Genomic DNA, 17,664 nt, shown 5'->3' with positions numbered 1-17,664 from the left:
TGTGTGTGTGTGTGTGTGTGTGTGTGTGTGTGTGTGTGTGTGTGTGTTTTTGAGATGGAGTCTTGCTCTGTTGCCCAGGCTGGAGTGCATTGGTGCCATCTTGGCTCACTGCAACCTCTGCCTACCGGTTCAAGCGATTCTCCTGCCTCAGCCTCCCGAGTAGCTGGGACTTCAGATGCGCCATCATGCCCAGCTAATTTTTGTATTTTTAGTTAGAGACAGGGTTTCACTATGTTGGCCAGGAAGGTCTCAATCTCTTGAACTCGTGATCTGCCTACCTTAGCTTCCCAAAGTGCTAGGATTACAGGCATTAGCCACCGCACATGGCCTCTTTTTTTTTTTTTAAGAGATCTTGCTCTGTTGCCCAAGCTGGAGTGCAGTGGCACAATCATAGCTCACTGTAACCTGGAACTCCTGGCTCAAGCGGTTCTCCTGAGTAGCTGGGACTACAGGCACATGCCACCGCATCCATTTTTTTTTTTTTTTTGAGACGGAGTCTCACTGCTCTGTCACCAGGCTGGAGTGCAGTGGCACAATCTCAGCTCACTGCAACCTCCACCTCCTGGTTCAAGTGATTCTTCCGCCTCAGCTGGGACTACAAGCACGCACCACTACGCCTGGCTAATTTTTGTATTTTTTAGTAGAGACAGGGTTTCACCATGTTGGTCAAGATGGTCTCGACCTCTTAACCTCGTGATCCACACACCTTGGCCTCCCAAAGTGCTGGAATTACAGGGGTGAGCCACCGTGCCCGGCCCACTTAGCTAATTTTTAATTTTATTTATTTTTTTTTTTGAGATGAAGTCTTGCTCTTGTTGCCCAGGCTAAAGTGCAATGGCATGATCTCAGCTCACTGCAACCTCCACCTTCCAGGTTCAAGACATTCTCCTGCCTCAGCCTCCCCAGTAGCTGGAATTACAGATGCCCACCACCACGCCTGGCTAATTTTTGTATTTTTAGTAGAAACGGTGTTTCACCATGTTTGCCAGGCTGGTCTCGAACTAATGACCTCAGGTGATCCACCTGCCTCCGCCTCCCAAAGTGCTGGTATTACAGGCATGAGCCACTGTGCCCAGCTGAATTTTTAAATTTTTGATAGAGATTGGGTCTTGTGATGTTGCCAGTCCCTGAAACTCACACCAGCTCCTCTTCTGCCTTGCAGGTTGCCTGCGGACACGCTGGGCCTCTGTCCTGCTGCTGCTGAGCTCCCTGGTCTCTCTCGCTGGTTCTGTCTACCTGGCCTGGATCCTGTTCTTCGTGCTCTATGACTTCTGCATCGTTTGCATCACCACCTATGCCATCAACATGGGCCTGATGTGGCTCAGTTTCCAGAAGGTCCAAGAACCCCAGGGCAAGGCTAAGAGGCACTAAGCCCTCACCCTGAGCCAGGCTGGCCTCATCTGCTTTGCCTTGGCATGTGAGCCTTGCTCTTGGGGGCGTATCTAGGTCCTTAGAATGCTCCTAGGTCCCTAGATGCAGGGTCCCTGGATTCGGGGCCTTCTAGAGTCCTCCTTCCCTCTCCCATACCCACACATGACAATGGACCAAATTGCCACATGCTCTTTTTTCCACCCAGTGCCTCTGACTCTGTCCCCAGGGGCTGGTCTCCAAAGCTCTTGCCATTGCCCAGGAAGGGAAGGTTCTGAGCAATAAAGTTTCTTAGATAAATCAGCCAAGTCTGAACCATGTATCTGCCAGGGACTGTGGTGCTGGGCCTTCTCTGGAGCTGGGAAGGGTGAGTCAGAAGGAGAGTGGAGGGCCTGCTGGGAAGGGTGGTTATGGGTATTCTCATCTCCAGTGTGTGAAGTCAGCAAGGCCTGGGCACCATCAGCCTCCACTACCAGGAAACAGGCTGGCAGCTTGTTTCTGCTGCGCACAGGAGCCAGGCCTCCTCTCCAGGGAAGGCTGAGCACACACCTGCAAGGGTAGGCTGCCTTTCTGGTTCTGTGAATGCTTGCTGGGAAGTTCTTCCTTGAGTTTAACCTTAACCCCACCAGCTGCCTTATAAACCATCGCAAGCTAGTCCTGGTAGCCCCAGAAGGCCACAGCCAGGTTGTGAAGGTTTTTATATTGCCTAATATGCACTGAGCACTTACCTACATGCCAAGCACTGTTTAAGAACTTGTGTTGGCTGGGTGCAGTGGTTCACACCTGAAATCCCTGTACTTTGGGAGGCCAAGGCAGGAGGATCACTTGAGGACAGGAGTTCCAGACCAGCCTGGGCAAAATAGTGAGACCCCTGTCTCTACAAAACAAAAATAAAATTAGCCGGGCATGGTGGTATGCACCTGTAGTCCCAACTATTCGGAAAGCTGACAAGATCACTTGAGCCCAGAAGGTTGAGGCTGCAGTGAGCCATGATCACTGCACTCCAGCCTGAGCAACAAAGCAAGACCATCTCCAAAAAAAAAAATAACAACTTGTGTTAACATGTTAAACTCGTTTAATCATGAGTACTATTATTATCCCTATCTTGATGAGGAAACTCAGGTACAGAGAGGCTAAGTAGTTTGCCTGAGATCACACAGCAGGAGGCTCTCAGGATTTGAATCCAACTGGTCCATCTGGCTCCAGCATCTATATGCTAAACCCTACCCACTGCTGCCTTTGTCTTGGGGTCAGGGTCCTGGACCAGTCTGGGCCAGCCTGAGTTGGGAATGGGAAGAGGAGGCACGTGCCCAAGTGTTCTTCCCGCCTGACCGAGTCCTCCAGTGCCCGTGAGGAAGGTGGGCACCACTGTCACCCTGTTTCCCGGGAAGGCAGCAGGCCCAGGGAGGTACTGGGATTTGCCAAAGGCTCACAGCCAGCAAGCGGCTGTGGGCACTGGCCCCTCAACACCCAGCCTTGCACACACTGTCTCTGAGTAGACCTGGGAGGGGCATGTAAAACCCACCTGCCCTGGCTGGGAGAGAAGTGGGGGAGTAGACATGGAAAGCAGGGACCGGGAGGAGCTGCCCATATGCCCTCCTCAGTTCCAGGATGGTGCTTTCATGCTGGGAGCGAGCTCACCCTGTGCCAGGCTATCATCAAGGTGTTTTCCATTCAACAACTGAGTTTCTCTCTCCCAGGCTACTTAAGTAGTAAGGAAACAGATTTAAACCCAGTCTGGCTCCATGGCTGAGGCCCAGAGAGGGGTGGTGACGAGCCCAGGGTCGCACAGCCAGAGCTAGGAACTGCTGGCTAGGACAAGTAGACAGCTGACTCCTAGCCAACTGGGGGGTGGAGCAGAGGTGGAGCCAGGGAGATCCAGGTGGCCTCTGAGAGCAGAGCACACGCAGCAGAGTGGCCCGGGGCAGCATGAAGTGGAGCTGGGGCCCAGCGCTGCTCATCATGGGTACCATGGTCCTCATGGAGGGTGAGCTACCATGTCTGGGGGCTCAGGGGCCACCTCTGCCCCAGCAGTCCCTGCTCCTTGGTGGGGGCACTACCTGTGGGCAACAGTGTGTTGGTGGGGATGGAACTCTGTGGAACTCTGTGGGGCAGGGTATGTGGCCACCTGTGTCTACATAGGTGAGGTTTTCTCGGGCCAGCTAGTTTGCATCGACAGGGCCTGTGGTCTTATATGTGTGGTGCTGCCTGTGTGTGTCCTGTGCCCATCTCTGCCTTGACTTCCACAATGACCTCAGGCAAACTCTGGGTGCCTCTGGCCTCAAGTTTCCCTTTCTTTTCATCCATCCTCTGGGAAGCCTGGCTCAGCTGTCTCACAGAGGTGCCTGTGTGCCTGTATGCCCGTGAGGGGGTGGTGGCAGGCAGTGGCCCTCTCTCTGGCGGGCTCTCAGGCAGTTTCTGGGAAGGTGGGGAAGACTGAGTCTCTAGAGCAGGAATGAGGTAAGTCTCCATTTCTTGGGGCTCCCCCGCCTTGGAAATGACGCAGGCCTCTAATCCTTCCTCTTAGGCCTCTGCTGCTGAGGGGACAATTAAGCTAATGCTCTCCACACACAGGAGCCACCTCCCTGACTCAGTGGTGGGGGCAGGAGTTGGGGGTTCTGAAGCCCGGAGGAGGTTTGGCCTACTCCCAGGTTGAACCCCAAGCCCTGGAGTGCTGAGCACAGCTGAAGGAGAATTAATTACTGAGTATACACGCTGAATAGGTTCCAATAAAAGCTGTCTCGACCTCATATAAATATTTTCATTCTGGGAGGGGCTGGTGAGGTAATCACAGTAACAGGCAAGGACCCTGGGCCCGCCCCCCAGCCCATCCCCTCTCCTCCCCAAAGCCAGGCAGGCCTGGCGTCCCTGTGTCTCACCTGTGTGTCTCTCTTCCCAGGTCTTCAAGCCGCTCAGCGTGGTAAGGTCTGGGGGACGCGGGGCCTGGGCCTTACTTGGGTCTGGGTTGGACCTGGGGTGAAGTCAGGACAGGGATCTGCTGTCAGTGTGACCCATCACCCTCCACAGCCTGTGGACAGCGTGGCCCCGGTCCCCCCGAGCCTCAGGAGGGCAACACATTTCCTGGCGAGTGGCCCTGGCAGGCCAGTGTGAGGAGGCAGGGAGTTCACATATGCAGCGGCTCCCTGGTGGCAGATACCTGGGTCCTCACTGCTGCCCACTGCTTTGAAAAGTAAGTCATGGCTGGGGCCAGGCAGGATCTCTGGTTCTGTGGAGTGAACAATTTGTCCCAAGCCCCACAAGGCTAGTCCCTGCCTCCAGAGTAATAATAAAATACTATTTACTGAGAATCTGCCATGTACTGGGTACATATTGTCATTAATCGTTAAAACCACCTTTCATGGTAGAAACTTTACAAATGAGAAAACTGAGGTTTCAAGGGAAGGACGTAGCTTAAAGTCACAGGCTGTGGCCGGGCACAGTGGCTTATATCTGTAATCCTAGCACTTTGGGAGGCCAAGGAAGGAGGATCACTTGAGCCCAAGAGTTCAAGACTAGCCTGGACGACATAATGAGACCCTGTCTCTATAAAAAATGTAAAATTAGCCAGGCATGGTGGTGCACACCTGCAGTCCCAGCTACTCATGAGGCTGATGTGAGAGGATCACTTGAGCCTGGGAGGTCAAGGCTTCCAGTGAGCCATGGTCATGCCACTTCACTGCAGCCTGGGCAACAGGATGAGATCCCACCTCAAAAAGAGAAAGCCATGGACTGCTCTCTGTTATCATCCACCTACCTGTGGGATGTCCCATGGTGTCAGTGCCTCTCCTTGCACTCAGCAGCCTGGACCTTGTCCTTCCCCTTCCAGGGCGGCAGCAACAGAACTGAACTCCTGGTCGGTAGTCCTGGGTTCTCTGCAGCGTGAGGGACTCAGCCCCGGGGCCGAAGAGGTGGGAGTGGCTGCCCTGCAGTTGCCCAGGGCCTATAACCACTACAGCCAGGGTTCAGACCTGGCCCTGCTGCGGCTTGCCCACCCCACAACCCACACACCCCTCTGCCTGCCCCAGCCTTCCCATCGCTTCCCCTTTGGAGCCTCCTGCTGGGCCACTGGCTGGGATCAGGACACCAGTGATGGTAAGTGCTAGACCAGACTGAAGCTCAGAGAGGCACTCTGCTTGCCCAAGGTCAATCTTGGCTCCCAACTGTCCTGGCTTCAGTCTCCCAGACTCCAGCCGTAGCCCTGTCTCTTTCACCAGCTCCTGGGACCCTACGGAACCTGCGCCTGCGTCTCATCAGCCGCCCCACATGTAACTGTATCTATAACCAGCTGCACCAGCGGCACCTGTCCAACCCAGCCCGGCCTGGGATGCTGTGTGGGGGCCCCCAGCCTGGGGTGCAGGGGCCCTGTCAGGTTTGATGGGGAGGAGAGGAACAGAAGGGGAGGGGCCTGGGTGCTGGACTCACAGGGCTAGGGGAAAGGGCTGCAGTCCAGAGGGTGTCTGCCACAGTTGGCTCAGGCATCTGTCCTTGGCTCTGTTGCCTGGCTCCAGGGAGATTCCGGGGGCCCTGTGCTATGCCTCGAGCCTGATGGACACTGGGTTCAGACTGGCATCATCAGCTTTGCATCAAGCTGTGCCCAGGAGGACACTCCCGTGCTGTTGACCAACATGGCTGCTCACAGTTCCTGGCTACAGACTCGAGCTCAGGGGGCGGCCTTCCTGCCCCAGAGCCCAGAGACCCCGGAGTTGAGTGATGAGGACAGCTGTGTAGGTACGAGCGGGGTATGTTGGGGGTGGGTAGAAGTCACTGTGAAGCAAACCTCAATTAGGACTAAAGAACCAGCATAGGCATCCACATCGCCGAGCCTAACTGGGGCCTTCTAAGACTTCTTTCATTCCCCGGGAAGGAACAGCCCCATTAGGGCTGAGAGGCACAGGCACTTTGGAACTCTACAGGTTTGGAGTTCAGGTGAGAAGAGGAATCTCTGAGACCTTACTGGGGTTTTTGGGGGAGTGGCAAGCTTCCAGCAGGGACTCAGCAAGCCTGCACAGGGTAGGGCTTCCAGTCAGAATTCCAGTATTAAGTGACTGGCATGCAAATTGAATGCAAAATAATTCCTGGGATGGATATTATGTCTTAAGAGAGACACTAATGAGCCAGGAATATGGGAGCCAGGCCCAGCCTGGAGGATACAGACGGGTGGGGCAGGGGAGTGTGACAAGTAGGGGCATTCTGACAAGGCCGGGACGGGGTCCCATCAGGCCGGCAGGGCTAAAAGCTTGTGAATCCCAAGCCTGCCACTTGCTTGTAGTTAAAGAGCGAGGAAGTCGCTTAACCTCTCTAGAACTTTGGTTACCTTCAGTAATGAGGTGAACAAAATTTAGCTTCAAAGGATATTATGAGGATCTGACAGGAAGTGGGAAGCACTTAGCAAGAAGTCAGATGAGGCACTCATCTGTTTCAGCCTGCGGATCCTTGAGGACAGCAGGTCCTCAGGCAGGAGTACCCTCCCCATGGCCCTGGGATGCCAGGCTGATGCACCAGGGGCAGCTGGCCTGTGGCGGAGCCCTGGTGTCGGAAGAGGTGGTGCTGACTGCTGCCCACTGCTTCATCGGGTGAGTCCTGGGTCCCTCTCTGGTATGCCCCCCGCCCCTGCTGGCAGCCCTGTCACCCAGTGCCATCCACACTGCCTCTACACAGGCGCCAGGCCCCAGAGGAATGGAGCATAGGGCTGGGGACCGGACCGGAGGAATGGGGCCTGAAGCAGCTCACCCTGCACGGGGCCTACACCCACCCTGAGGGGGGCTATGATGTGGCCCTCCTGCTGCTGGCCCAGCCTGTGACACTGGGTGCCAACCTGCGGCCCCTCTGCCTGCCCTATGCCGACCACCACCTGCCTGATGGGGGGCGTGGCTGGGTCCTGGGACGGGCCCGCCCAGAAGCAGGTAGGTGGGTGCAGGACCAGGGCCGCTGTCCATTCTGCCTGCAGGCTGGGGCAGACAGCTTTCCCTTGCTCCACAGACATCAGCTACCCCCAGACAGTGCCCGTAACCCTCCTGGGGCCTAGGGCCTGCAGCCGGCTACATGCAGCTCCTGGGGGCGATGGCAGCCCCATTCTGCCAGGGATGGTGTGTACCAGTGCTGTGGGTGAGCTGCCCAGCTGTGAGGTGAGCCCAGGCCCCAATGCCTTGCCCAATAGGCCTCTGGCACCCCGTCACCCCTGTTCTCAAGAACAGACTTTCCAGGTTTGGCCTCTGGCCCCGCCTCCCACCTGAAACTAGGCCTTTTTGCCAATTAGCCCCCAAATAGCCAGAGCCTCCCTAGCCCCCTCTGCCATCCTGTACAGCTGCCTACAAGAAGTCACCCGGTGTCACCTGATCTGACAGGGCCTGTCTGGGGCACCACTGGTGCATGAGGTGAGGGGCACATGGTTCCTGGCCGGGCTGCACAGCTTCGGAGATGCTTGCCAAGGCCCTGCCAGGCCGGCAGTCTTCACTGCACTCCCTGCCTACGAGGACTGGGTCAGCAGTTTGGACTGGCAGGTCTACTTCGCCGAGGAGCCAGAGCCCGAGACTGAGACTGGAAGCTGCCCGGCCAACATAAGTATGTAGCCCTGAGGCCTCCTGCCAAACCCGGTCTCTCCAGAACCCTTCTCTCTCGAGCGAGGGGGCATGCCATTCTGACCCACTCTAGCTGCCCTGGGTGGGTGGAGCAACAGGTAGACCCATTTGATTCACTCTGGTTCTTTGTCATCGTGTGACTCGGAGCAGGCCACTCAACTGCTTTAGCCTCAGTATTCTCATGTGTCATGGCGGCCAAGACAGACCCTGTTCCTTTGAGGAATGGGGAGCAAGGGAGCAAAGCCATGAGGATGAGGACAACCCCACCCTCCTTCCTTCCCCACAGGCCAACCAGCCAGCTGCTGACAGGGGACCTGGCCGTTCTGACGAGAGAACATAGGGAGGGAACTGGCATCACTGCCCTGCCATCCCCACCCCGCCATGTGTGATTCCAGGCACGGGGCAGGCCCAGAAGCCCAGCAGCTGTGAGAAAGAACGTGCCTGGGACCACAGGTGCCAACTCCCCAACCCTGCAGGACAGGGGTGTCTGTGGATGCTCCCATGCCCAGCTCTGCTCTGACGCAGGCGTCCCAGCTTTCCTCCTCCTTCACCCTCTCAGATACAATCACGCCAGCCATGTGTTTTGAAAATTTCTTTTTTTGGGGGGCAGCAATTTTCCTTTTTTTAAACTTAAATAAATTGTTACAAAATAGACTTTAGAAAATAAGTTACAAATTGTAGCAAAAGGCTCCCGTCCACAGGCAACTTTCCCACCTGTGGGGCTCTGCAGCCGCCTCTCCCTGGTGTTGCAATCTGGCTGGTGAGGGTGGCCTGGCATCTCAGCAGAGGCTGGCACTGGGAAGAGCACGGTGACAAGGCTGGGGGAAGGAGGTCCTTCAAGGACAGGGATGCAAGGAACACCCCACCCCTCCTTGAGAAAGAAGCCAGATCTGGGACCTCTTCGCAAGGGGAGAGAAGAGATGGGGAAGCCCAAACTACTCCTGAGAAAACGTGGAGATCAAGCCCCTCCCTGCACATGCCCCCTCCCCGAGATTCTGATCTTTGGAGACTTGAAGTTCAGAGGGAGAAGCTGAGGTCTGCAGGCCACTGGGGTGAAGGGTCCAGGAGTGGGGTGTCAGGGTTGGGTGGAGGGGGCAATGACAAGTCCCCTCTGCCCGTCGCTGGTGCCATTGGGGCTCCTGGGGAGAGAGAGAGGAGGTCACCGACTGAGGGGCAGACCCCACACAGCATGTACCCCCCTCCCAGCCCTGCAGACCGTTCCCCAACCCTTGGCCTCAGAGGCCCACATGAGAATAGGGATTCTAGGCTTCCTAATTATTTTCCTGGCTCTGGTGAACTGGCTTCTCGCTCATATCCCTTGAGGTCATGAGAAATCTTCTATTCTTAAAGCCATTCCTTCAGCTCTCAGGTGACTCCTCCCCACCCTCCACTATGACAAGGGCCCACCATCTCAGGGCCACCCACCCTCGGGGGCCACTAGATGGAACAGGTTTGCCTCTACTAGAGGAGGGTGAGGGCAGCCCAGGGCCTGCTGAGGGAACTGGCCGCCCCACTCCCCAGCAGCCGCAGCCTGCAGCATTGCTGGGTGGAGGCGATTCCCCACAGAGATGCCCTCTGATGAGGGATGTGACACGGGCTAATGACTGTTGTTGCTGCAGCTGGGCCTGAACTTCAAGGAAACAATTATCTGTGACTCAGTTCTCCAGTTAAAGGTGTGCAGAGGGTGTCGTGGTGCACAAGTGGAAAAGGTGGTTTGGTTGGATCCTGAAAAGACGTTGGCAGCAGAGGGAAAAGGGGCTGAATAAAGGTTAGAGAAGCAATGGAACAACACTAACAGGGAAGGACCAGAGGTCTAGTTTCCAAGAAGAGAGGAGCAGCAGAGATAGGGCACAGAGAAAGAGGGACAAGGAGTAGGGTGCCAACCAGTGACCCAGTTTCCATGGCCAAGTCAGCAGGGGAGCCATGAAGCCCATGCCCCATCCCTCATTCCCTGGCACCCGGCCTGCTCTAGGAAAGAACGGAACCTAGACCAAACCAATGGCTTCCTCTTTTTCTCTGGAAATCATTACTGGCTGACTCAGGAGGGTTTCCAGATGCAGTAGCCACGGGGTACCCAGTGACCTTCCGCCAAACACAAAGACCATTCCTCTCTGGCTACAGTGTAATGGCAGAGCCCAGCAGCAGCCTCGGCCCAACCATGCGCCCATGCACTGCCCAAGCCACCCTGCTATTTGTTACACCGCCCCCGGGGGGGGAAAATTTAGCAAAGTCTCAGCCTAATTCACTCACCCCATAGCCAAGCCCCTACCCACCTCTTAGAATCCCCGGGACTCCTTCCTCTCACTCCTTGCTCCCCCATCTGCTTTGGGGCCGGATTTTACCCTCCACCATGTGCCCACCTCCTCCTGGGACCCTTCAGTCCTCCACCCAAGCCCTTCATGCCCCCGTACCAGAGCTGGCCACTGTACGCTCCTCCTGGTGCTGCTGCTGGTGCTGCATGAAGCTGATTCGGCGGCGGAAGTGCCGGGGACAATGGGGGCAGGTGAAAGGCCCCTCCCGGGGTGCGTGGACCCGCCCATGGCCCTCCAGCCGGGCAGCTGTCCGGAAGGCCTTGCCACAGATGCTGCAACAGTGGCGCTTGGGGTCCGTGTGGGTCCTGCTGTGGTTCTTAAGAGACAGCAGGTTGGGGAGAAGTTTGGGGCAAAGGGAGCAGGGGTATAGCCCCGTGGTGTGGGCCTTCTGGTGGTTCAGCAGGCTGCCAGCATGGCGGTAGGAGCGCCCGCACTGGGCACAGTGGAAGGGCCGCTCCTTGTCCTCAGCTACCATGGACGTCTCTGCACTCTCTTCTGGGCCTCTGGGGGTTTCTGATGGGGCCTCCTGGGCTTTCCCTTGACCAGGGAGGCCCACCTCATCCTCCCAAGTCCCTGCTTTGGGATCTCTGGCCTCCTCCATTTGGGCTGGCACCTGGCTGTGACCCGGGGCATGAGCCTGCAGGTGGCTGGCCAGTTCGTCGTAGGATTCAAAGGCCTTGCCACAGTCAGGGCAGGCAGAGGTCTGGGCATCTATGTGGTTGTGACTGTGGCTCTTAGTGGCCACAGGAATCAAGATCTCCTTGGAGCAGAGTAGGCAATAGTGTCGGTCTGTCTTGTGGGTGTTGTGGTTTAAGAGGCCGCCAGACTGGCAGTAAGTCTTGCCACACTGGCTGCAGGAGGAGGAGTGGCTCCCTGGCTGCAGCTGAGAGCTGTTGTTCCAGCTATCCATGTGACTCAGACTAGGTCCATTGAGCTGGCGGTCACCAGCATGGCAAGGACTCCTGGGAACACTGTCCTCTGGCTCCTCTGGCCTGGTCAGGAACTGCGGAACCCAGCCTCCACTGTGATTCCCCAGTCCCCCACCTCCTGGCCACCCACCTGCCTTCTCTGTGCCCCAGGACAGTGACTCTGGGGCTTCTGAGCCCACTGCCCTGAGGGGGCTCTGACGGCACTCCCCTGGTCTCGGGACTTCATCCTCCAGCTGGGGCACTGGCTCAGTACCACCCAATCGGGCCTCTAGTCCTGGGTCACCAGCCAGACTTGCCTCACTGCCCACTGTGCCATCCGGGCCTCCCTGGCCATTGGCTGGTTCCCTTTCTGTCTCCTCCTCATGCTCCCGCAAGTGCCGCTCCAAAGATCCCCGGCCAGGGAAGCCGCGGCCACAGAGGGCACAACGCACAGCTGAGCGCCTGGACCGTCCTGCCCGCCGCCGCCGATTCTCTGAGTGCAGCCTCTGATGGTCCTTCAGAGCCATGCGGTTGGAGTAGGTCTTGGGGCAGGTGGGGCAGCTGTACTGGCCCGTCTCGTGGCTGCGCCGATGGTTCAGGAGGCTGCCAGCGTGGCGATAGGTCCGCCCGCACTGCCCACAGCGGAAGGGCCGATCTTCCCGAGTCGGCTTTCGGGTGCCACCACCCCCACGCCGCTCCATGTGAACCCGCTGGTGGCTGGCCAGCTGTTTCCGCAGGCGAAAGGCCTTCCCACACTCACTGCAGCGGAAACGTCGGGGATCTGCATGGATACGCCGGTGGTTCTTGAGGGACATTAGGTTTGAGAAGCCCTTGGAACAGGCCTGACAGCCGAAGTGGCCGGTCTGGTGGCTCTGCCGGTGGTTGATGAGGCTGCCAGCATGCTTGTAGGAACGGCCACACACTTCACAGCTGAATGGCCGCTCAGAGCTGGCCTCAGTCTGACAGCCCTTCTCGGCAGTCTCCAGCCTGGGCTCTATCTCCTCCCCCTTCACAGTGGTCTCCTCCCACACCTCTTCTTTCACCCTCGCTGCTTCCTCCAGGGGCTCCACTTTAAGTTCTTCCTGAAGCTTCTCGACTTCTGCCTGCCCCAGCTCCTCCTCTGCCATATGCTGGGGCTCACTGCCACCTCCTGCCTCTGGGATGGGCCCAACCTGGGGCTCACTGCTGCCACCTGCCTCTGGGATGGACCCAACCTGGGGCTCAGAGCCTTTGCAGCGAGGGTGGTTCCGCAGATGATTACGGTAGGCAGCCAGGTTGGGGTAGCAGCGGGAGCAGACAGGGCAGAGAAAGTCTCCGGTCTGGTGGATCTTTCGGTGGTTCACCAGGCTGCCTCCATGGCGATAGGTCTTGCCACACTGGTTGCAGCGAAAGGGGCGGGGTTGAGCCTCCAGCAAATTTTCCCCACTCTGCATGCAAAGGCTGTCTCCCAAGGGGGTGCCTGCTCCTTTTTCAGACTTGGCATCTCCACCCTCTCCAGAGACAGAAGTCACTAGGTCCTCCAAGATACTGTCCACAACCATCTCTGTGGCATCACCTGCTGCTCCCAAGGGGCTGGGAGCTTTTTCTACTGTAGTCCCAGAACTCTGACTTTGGTGATGGCGCTCCAGGCTCCCCAGGTCATCGTAGGTCTGACCGCAGCAGCCACAGATGTGCCCATACCCTGCACCGTCCAGTGCTTCCACCTCCCGCTGCAGCTGATTCAGCAGCTCTGCTTCCGAGAGCTGCAGTGGTGGGCTGCGGGCAGGGGCTGCCTCTGCCGCTCCTTCCTCTTCTCCCTCCTCCTCTGAGCCCTCAGTCATGCCAGAGGAGCTATGGGCCTGGCGTCGGTGAAGCCTGTAGCCAGCACGCCCGGGGAAGATCATGCCACAGAGGGAGCAAAGGAAAGGCTGTGCTGAGGTCGCCTCCCCCGGCCTGTGGTTCTGGAAATGGCTGCGGAGGGCAGGCAGAGAGTCAAACTCCTTCGGGCAGAGGGAGCACTGATAGATGCCGGGTGGGTGGCAGGGCCTGTGGCTCAGCAGGCCAGTGGCATGGGGGAAAGAATGCCCACATTCAGAGCATGTGTGAGCGGCCTCAGCCTCCCAGCCAATGACAGCATCGGCAGAGTGGGAAGAGGAGTGGCGCTGGCCAGTGGCTGGCTTCTGGTCTTCATCCACCCCAGTGAGGCCATCGCAGAAGCGAGTCCCACCACCTTCCTCACCTCCTGGGATGTCCAAGTTGTCAAGGAAACTGGCATCCTTCCTTTCCAGCCCTTCCCCAGTGCCTCTGCTCTCTTTATCACCCTGGAAATGGGTCTCATCCCTCTCAAGCCCACATTTGTCCCCTTCAGATTCAGCCAGCAAACAATCCCCATCACTTTCCAAGTTGCCTTCAGCTCCATGAGAACTTTCCCCTGAAGGGTCTTGGGGAGAGTCCAGGCCTTCATTGTCTTCCAGCACCTGGGTCCAGCTCCCCGCTGCCGGGAGTTTGGCTTCTCTTCCACCGCTGGCACTGCCAGCCCGCTTCCGATGCCGCCTGCCCCGCCGCCGACTATGGCGGCGCAAGTGGTTCTTCATGGCTGCCATGGTGTGGAAGTGCTTGGCACAGGCCCCACAACTGAAGTCCCCTGTCTGGTGAGTCTGCCTGTGGTTGATAAGGCTGCCGGAGTGGCGATAACTCTTTCCACAGTCTCGGCAGGCAAAGGCCCGAGGAGGCGACACCGTGGTCTCTGTCCTGCTATTTTCCTTTTCCCCTACGCCATGAGTCAGGCCATGACATTCAAGGCTCTCAGCGTCTTCAAAGAGCAGCCCACAGATGCTACAGATCTGTGCTGCTGTCCTGACTGCTGCTGGGGTGATATCTGTGGCCTCCTCTTCATGTTTGCACACGTCCCCCTTAAGTGTATGCGGAGCTGCCTCTGCCTCCACTGGGTCGGGTGGGAGTTCCACCTTGAGGTGGCTGGGGGCACCCTCGGCCCCAGGGTCTGCACTTCGGCGAGCAGCCTTGCAATGTACTCGCACGTGGTTGCGCAGGGCCATGAGATTGGGGTACTTGCGGGGACAGAGAGAACACTGGTACTCTCCAGTCCGATGGCTATGGCGATGGTTCACCAGGCTCCCCCGGTGGCGGTAAGCACGACCACACTCACTGCACTTATAGGGCCGATGGTCCAGGGTAGTGGTGGGGTCCTCTTCCTCTTTGTGGGTGGCCTCGGCCAGCAGCTGGGGAGCTGGCAGCACTGATGGCTGCCCGTTTTCCCCAACTCCGTGCCGGGGCCTGTGATGAGCCCGCACGTGGTTTTTGAGGGCAGCCGCATTGAACAGCTGCTTAGAACAGAGTGAGCAGGGATAGACACCTGTCTGGTGGCTCTTTCGATGGTTGATGAGGCTTCCAGCATGGCGGTAAGTACGGCCACAGTCCCCACAGCGGAAAGGCCGGTATTCCTCCAGGCCACTGTCCTCCAGCTCCCCAGAGGTGCTGAGCTCTGCAGAGCCATTCAGCATCTGTGCACTGGGCAGCTGGTCCTGGCTGCTCTCCTCTGTGTGCCCATTGGTGGTGGGCATTCCTTTCCCCTCCCAGAGCGGCTCCTGCCTTTCACCCTCATGGGACTGCTGGTGTTCCAGCAGCTCACGGGGGAGCCGGAAGGCACGGGGGCAGTGGGGACAGTGGTAAGGCCGATACTGGGCATGGAGTCTAGAGTGGTTCTTCAGAGCCATGAGGTTAGAGAACTCCTTGAAGCAGATGGCACACGGGTAGATGCCCAGCGTGTGGCTCTGGCGGTGGTTAGTGAGGCTCCCGGCGTGCTTGTAGGTCTTGCCACACTGACTACATTTGTACCGCCGCTCCTCCTCAGCAGGAGGGGACTGGCTAGGCTCCTGGCCCCCTGTGAAGTTCACTACTGATTCAGCCAGATACTGTTCCAAGTTGCTAAGGAGGCTGCTGGCTGGGGTGGGGAGAGGAGGGGCCCTGGCAGAGTTGGTGGAGGAGTCCCAGCCGTCTGTACCATCCTCAGGACCTGTCTGGCCTGCCCAGCCTTCTCTTTGTCTGGTAGGTAGATCTTCCCAAGTACCTGAAGCTGCCCTGGGGTCAGATACAGATTCACAGTCAGGTGTCTCTTCGGTATGTTTTGTCTGGTTTTCCCAGCCTTCACCAGAGCCAAGCCTTTGGCCCCAGGTGTCAGTGGACACCGTCTCACGCTGGACGCGTGGAGTGGCTTCCTTGGGGCGTGGGGGCCTGTGCCTGCGGCGACCCTCAGGAGCATGAGTCCTCATGTGGCTCTTGAGAGCCATGGGATTGGTGAAGTCCTTGCCACAGGTGGTACAGGGGAAAAGGCCAGTCTCATGGGTCCGACGATGGTTGACCAGGCTCCCAGGGTGACGGTAGCCCCGCCCACACTGCTGACAGCGGTAGGGCCGAGGGATGCTGTCAGCCTCCTCACAGTCCTGGTTGGGAGTTGGATGGAGCAGCTCTCGGTGCCGCGACAGCTCTGCGAGGCTGGGAAAGTGGCGCTGACAGTCGGAACAGCTGAGTGAGGGGGGTGCGTCCTCCATAGGGCAACGTGGCAGAAACCTGGAGGTTCAGAAGGAGCAGACAGGTGGCAGCACCTTCCTCTGGTGGAGGGGCCGAGGCCTAGGAAGAGGGGGCAGTAGTCAAAAGGAGGGCCTGAATTAACTTTGTTTCTTGGTTCTACGAGCAACAAGTTTACCTGAGGTCGCCAAGAGGCTCCCCAAGCATCCATGCCCAGGAACCTGCTTTCTATTAGATCCCATCTGCAGGCACTCTCATTTAAGGCCTCCCTGTGCACAAGCTCCTTAAATATAGGAGATCCCCTAGGCTTAAGTTATCCCTACAGGTATAGCGAAGGAAATTAAAGTTGAGAAGGATACAACCTACTTCTGATCACAGACCTATTATCACGTTCTTCAGACCAGACTCAAAAAGCATTACTTGTCCTTTAACCCTCTGCTCCCTACAATCCTTAGACAAAAATTTTGTGACATCTTAAAAGAACACCAGAACCTTTTCTAAGCCTTTCAATAAGAGAAGTCCAAATCTTCCTCCTTCAAATCTCAGCTAAACAGAGTAGCTGAGAAGCACTGAAAAAGCAGCTTCTTTCCTCCAGTTAACAGCTGAGGACCTGAGAGGAGAGGTTAGAGGCCTCCTTCAGGGAAAAAGCTGGCTTGTTTGCCCACTTCCCTGAGTCCTTTCGGTGTCACTAGGTCTCTTTTCCAAAAGACTCTCTTAGCTGGGCCAGGCGTGGTGGCTCACGCCTGTAATCCCAGCACTTTGGGAGGCCGATGCAGGCAGATCACCTGAGGTCAGGAGTTCGAGACCAGCCTGCCCAACATGCTGAAAACCTGACCCTACGAAAAATACAAAAATTATCCAGGCACGGTGGCAGAAGCCTGTAATCCTAGCTACTCGGGATGAGGCTGGAGAATTGTTTGAACCTGGGAGGCAGACATTGCAGTGAGCTGAGATCACGCCACTGCACTCCAGCCTGGGCGACAAAGCAAGACTCCATCTCAAAAAAGAAAAACAAAAAAACGCCAAAAGACTCTCTTAGCTACTTCCTTTAGCTATTTCCCTTGAACCCAATCTATCTTCCATCTTGGGAATAACGTCAATATGAGGTTGGAATGTTACTTCATCGCTTCCCTTTTCTCTCCAATGCCTCCTGATCTTACCCTCACCAGTCTTTCTTATTTTTATCTTCTGCCTCCTCTCTCAATACTGATGACAGCAACTCATGCAGAGTATTACAGTACCATGTGCCAGGCACTGTGCTAAGTATATTCATTGTGTTCCTCAATCCTCAAAACACACTGCAATGTCTGCTAACCTAGTTCACGTAAGAGCAAACCCACTGAGGCCGTCTTCATCCCAAAGCCCTTGCTCTCTGTGCCTCGTACGCCCTCTTGTCCTCTAACTCTGACTCTTCTTCCGGTGGGACCCCAATACAACTGTCTCCGACCCTAAACCCCTTCACTGAACCTGCCTCCCGAATTCTCACCTCACAAAGCCCCTTTGCTCAAAAGTCCCCTCCCCTAGTCAACCACCAATGAAGTGCTCTGACCTCACTCATCTCCTCTGCCAATTTCCTCTCAGGACGCCTACCTCGCACCGGCGGCCCCCTCTCCTTCCCGCCGCGGGCGCGTCCGTTGGGGACCGCGAATGGGAGCGCGCCTGCGCACTGGGACCCTTACCCTAACTGCAGCCGCGCGCCCCAAGGGGTGGCTGTGGGGGGAGGGGGGCTCTCTCGCTCCCACACACGCACACTCAGCCAGGGCTCCCGCGAGGCGGGAGGAGAGGGAAAAAGGGAAAGGAGAAGGGGGTAAGAGGAAGGAGGTAGAGAAAAGAGGGCGCAGCTGGCACAAGCCAGGAGTCTACCCCCAGCTCTGCGGACACTTCCTATTGTTACTAGGAAACAGGAAGTGTCCTTAGGTGCAAACGCTTCCCCGCGAAACTTCCGCTTCGGGAGCGCTACTGTCCCGCCTCCAA

The 17,664-nt window shown here is 57.1% G+C and overlaps 3 protein-coding genes across 7 annotated transcripts in view; 2 read left to right on the top strand and 1 right to left on the bottom strand.

Moving 5' to 3' along the window:
- VKORC1 (vitamin K epoxide reductase complex subunit 1) overlaps window positions 1-1,671 on the top strand; it is a 5,773-nt gene extending 4,102 nt beyond the window's left edge. For all 3 annotated transcript variants that reach the window (XM_032243290.1, XM_032243289.1, XM_032243288.1), the window contains one exon: window positions 1,163-1,671. In XM_032243290.1, coding sequence (XP_032099181.1) covers window positions 1,163-1,371 — 209 coding nt within the window. In that variant the 3' untranslated portion in view covers window positions 1,372-1,671. The remainder of the gene's footprint in view (window positions 1-1,162) is intronic.
- A 678-nt stretch (window positions 1,672-2,349) lies between these two features.
- Window positions 2,350-8,605, top strand: PRSS53 (serine protease 53). The gene is made up of 11 exons (XM_032243280.1): window positions 2,350-3,355; window positions 4,268-4,288; window positions 4,396-4,558; window positions 5,195-5,460; window positions 5,583-5,737; window positions 5,877-6,096; window positions 6,791-6,941; window positions 7,027-7,271; window positions 7,348-7,493; window positions 7,713-7,929; window positions 8,233-8,605. The coding sequence occupies exons 1-11, from the start codon at window positions 3,298-3,300 to the stop codon at window positions 8,250-8,252; spliced, it is 1,662 nt and encodes a 553-aa protein (XP_032099171.1). The 5' UTR covers window positions 2,350-3,297; the 3' UTR covers window positions 8,253-8,605.
- Window positions 8,526-17,585, bottom strand: ZNF646 (zinc finger protein 646). Of its 3 annotated transcripts, none has more exons than XM_032243278.1 (3): window positions 17,370-17,585; window positions 10,358-15,792; window positions 8,526-9,085 (listed from the first exon to the last, which is right to left on the bottom strand). In XM_032243278.1, exons 2-3 carry the CDS (start codon window positions 15,711-15,713, stop codon window positions 8,964-8,966), a joined length of 5,478 nt encoding a protein of 1,825 aa, XP_032099169.1. In that variant the 5' UTR covers window positions 15,714-15,792; window positions 17,370-17,585; the 3' UTR covers window positions 8,526-8,963. The 3 variants fall into 3 exon arrangements, with proteins under 3 accessions (XP_032099169.1, XP_032099168.1, XP_032099166.1); XM_032243277.1 differs by having other exon boundaries at window positions 17,281-17,417; XM_032243275.1 differs by lacking the exon at window positions 17,370-17,585 and adding an exon at window positions 17,240-17,363.
- Between the last annotated feature and the right edge of the window lie 79 nt (window positions 17,586-17,664).

Source organism: Sapajus apella, unplaced genomic scaffold (assembly GCF_009761245.1).
Source record: "Sapajus apella isolate SASKATOON/1434 unplaced genomic scaffold, GSC_monkey_1.0 scaffold51, whole genome shotgun sequence".
Lineage (NCBI taxonomy): Eukaryota > Metazoa > Chordata > Mammalia > Primates > Cebidae > Sapajus > Sapajus apella.
This window is presented reverse-complemented; position numbering and strand designations above follow the sequence as displayed.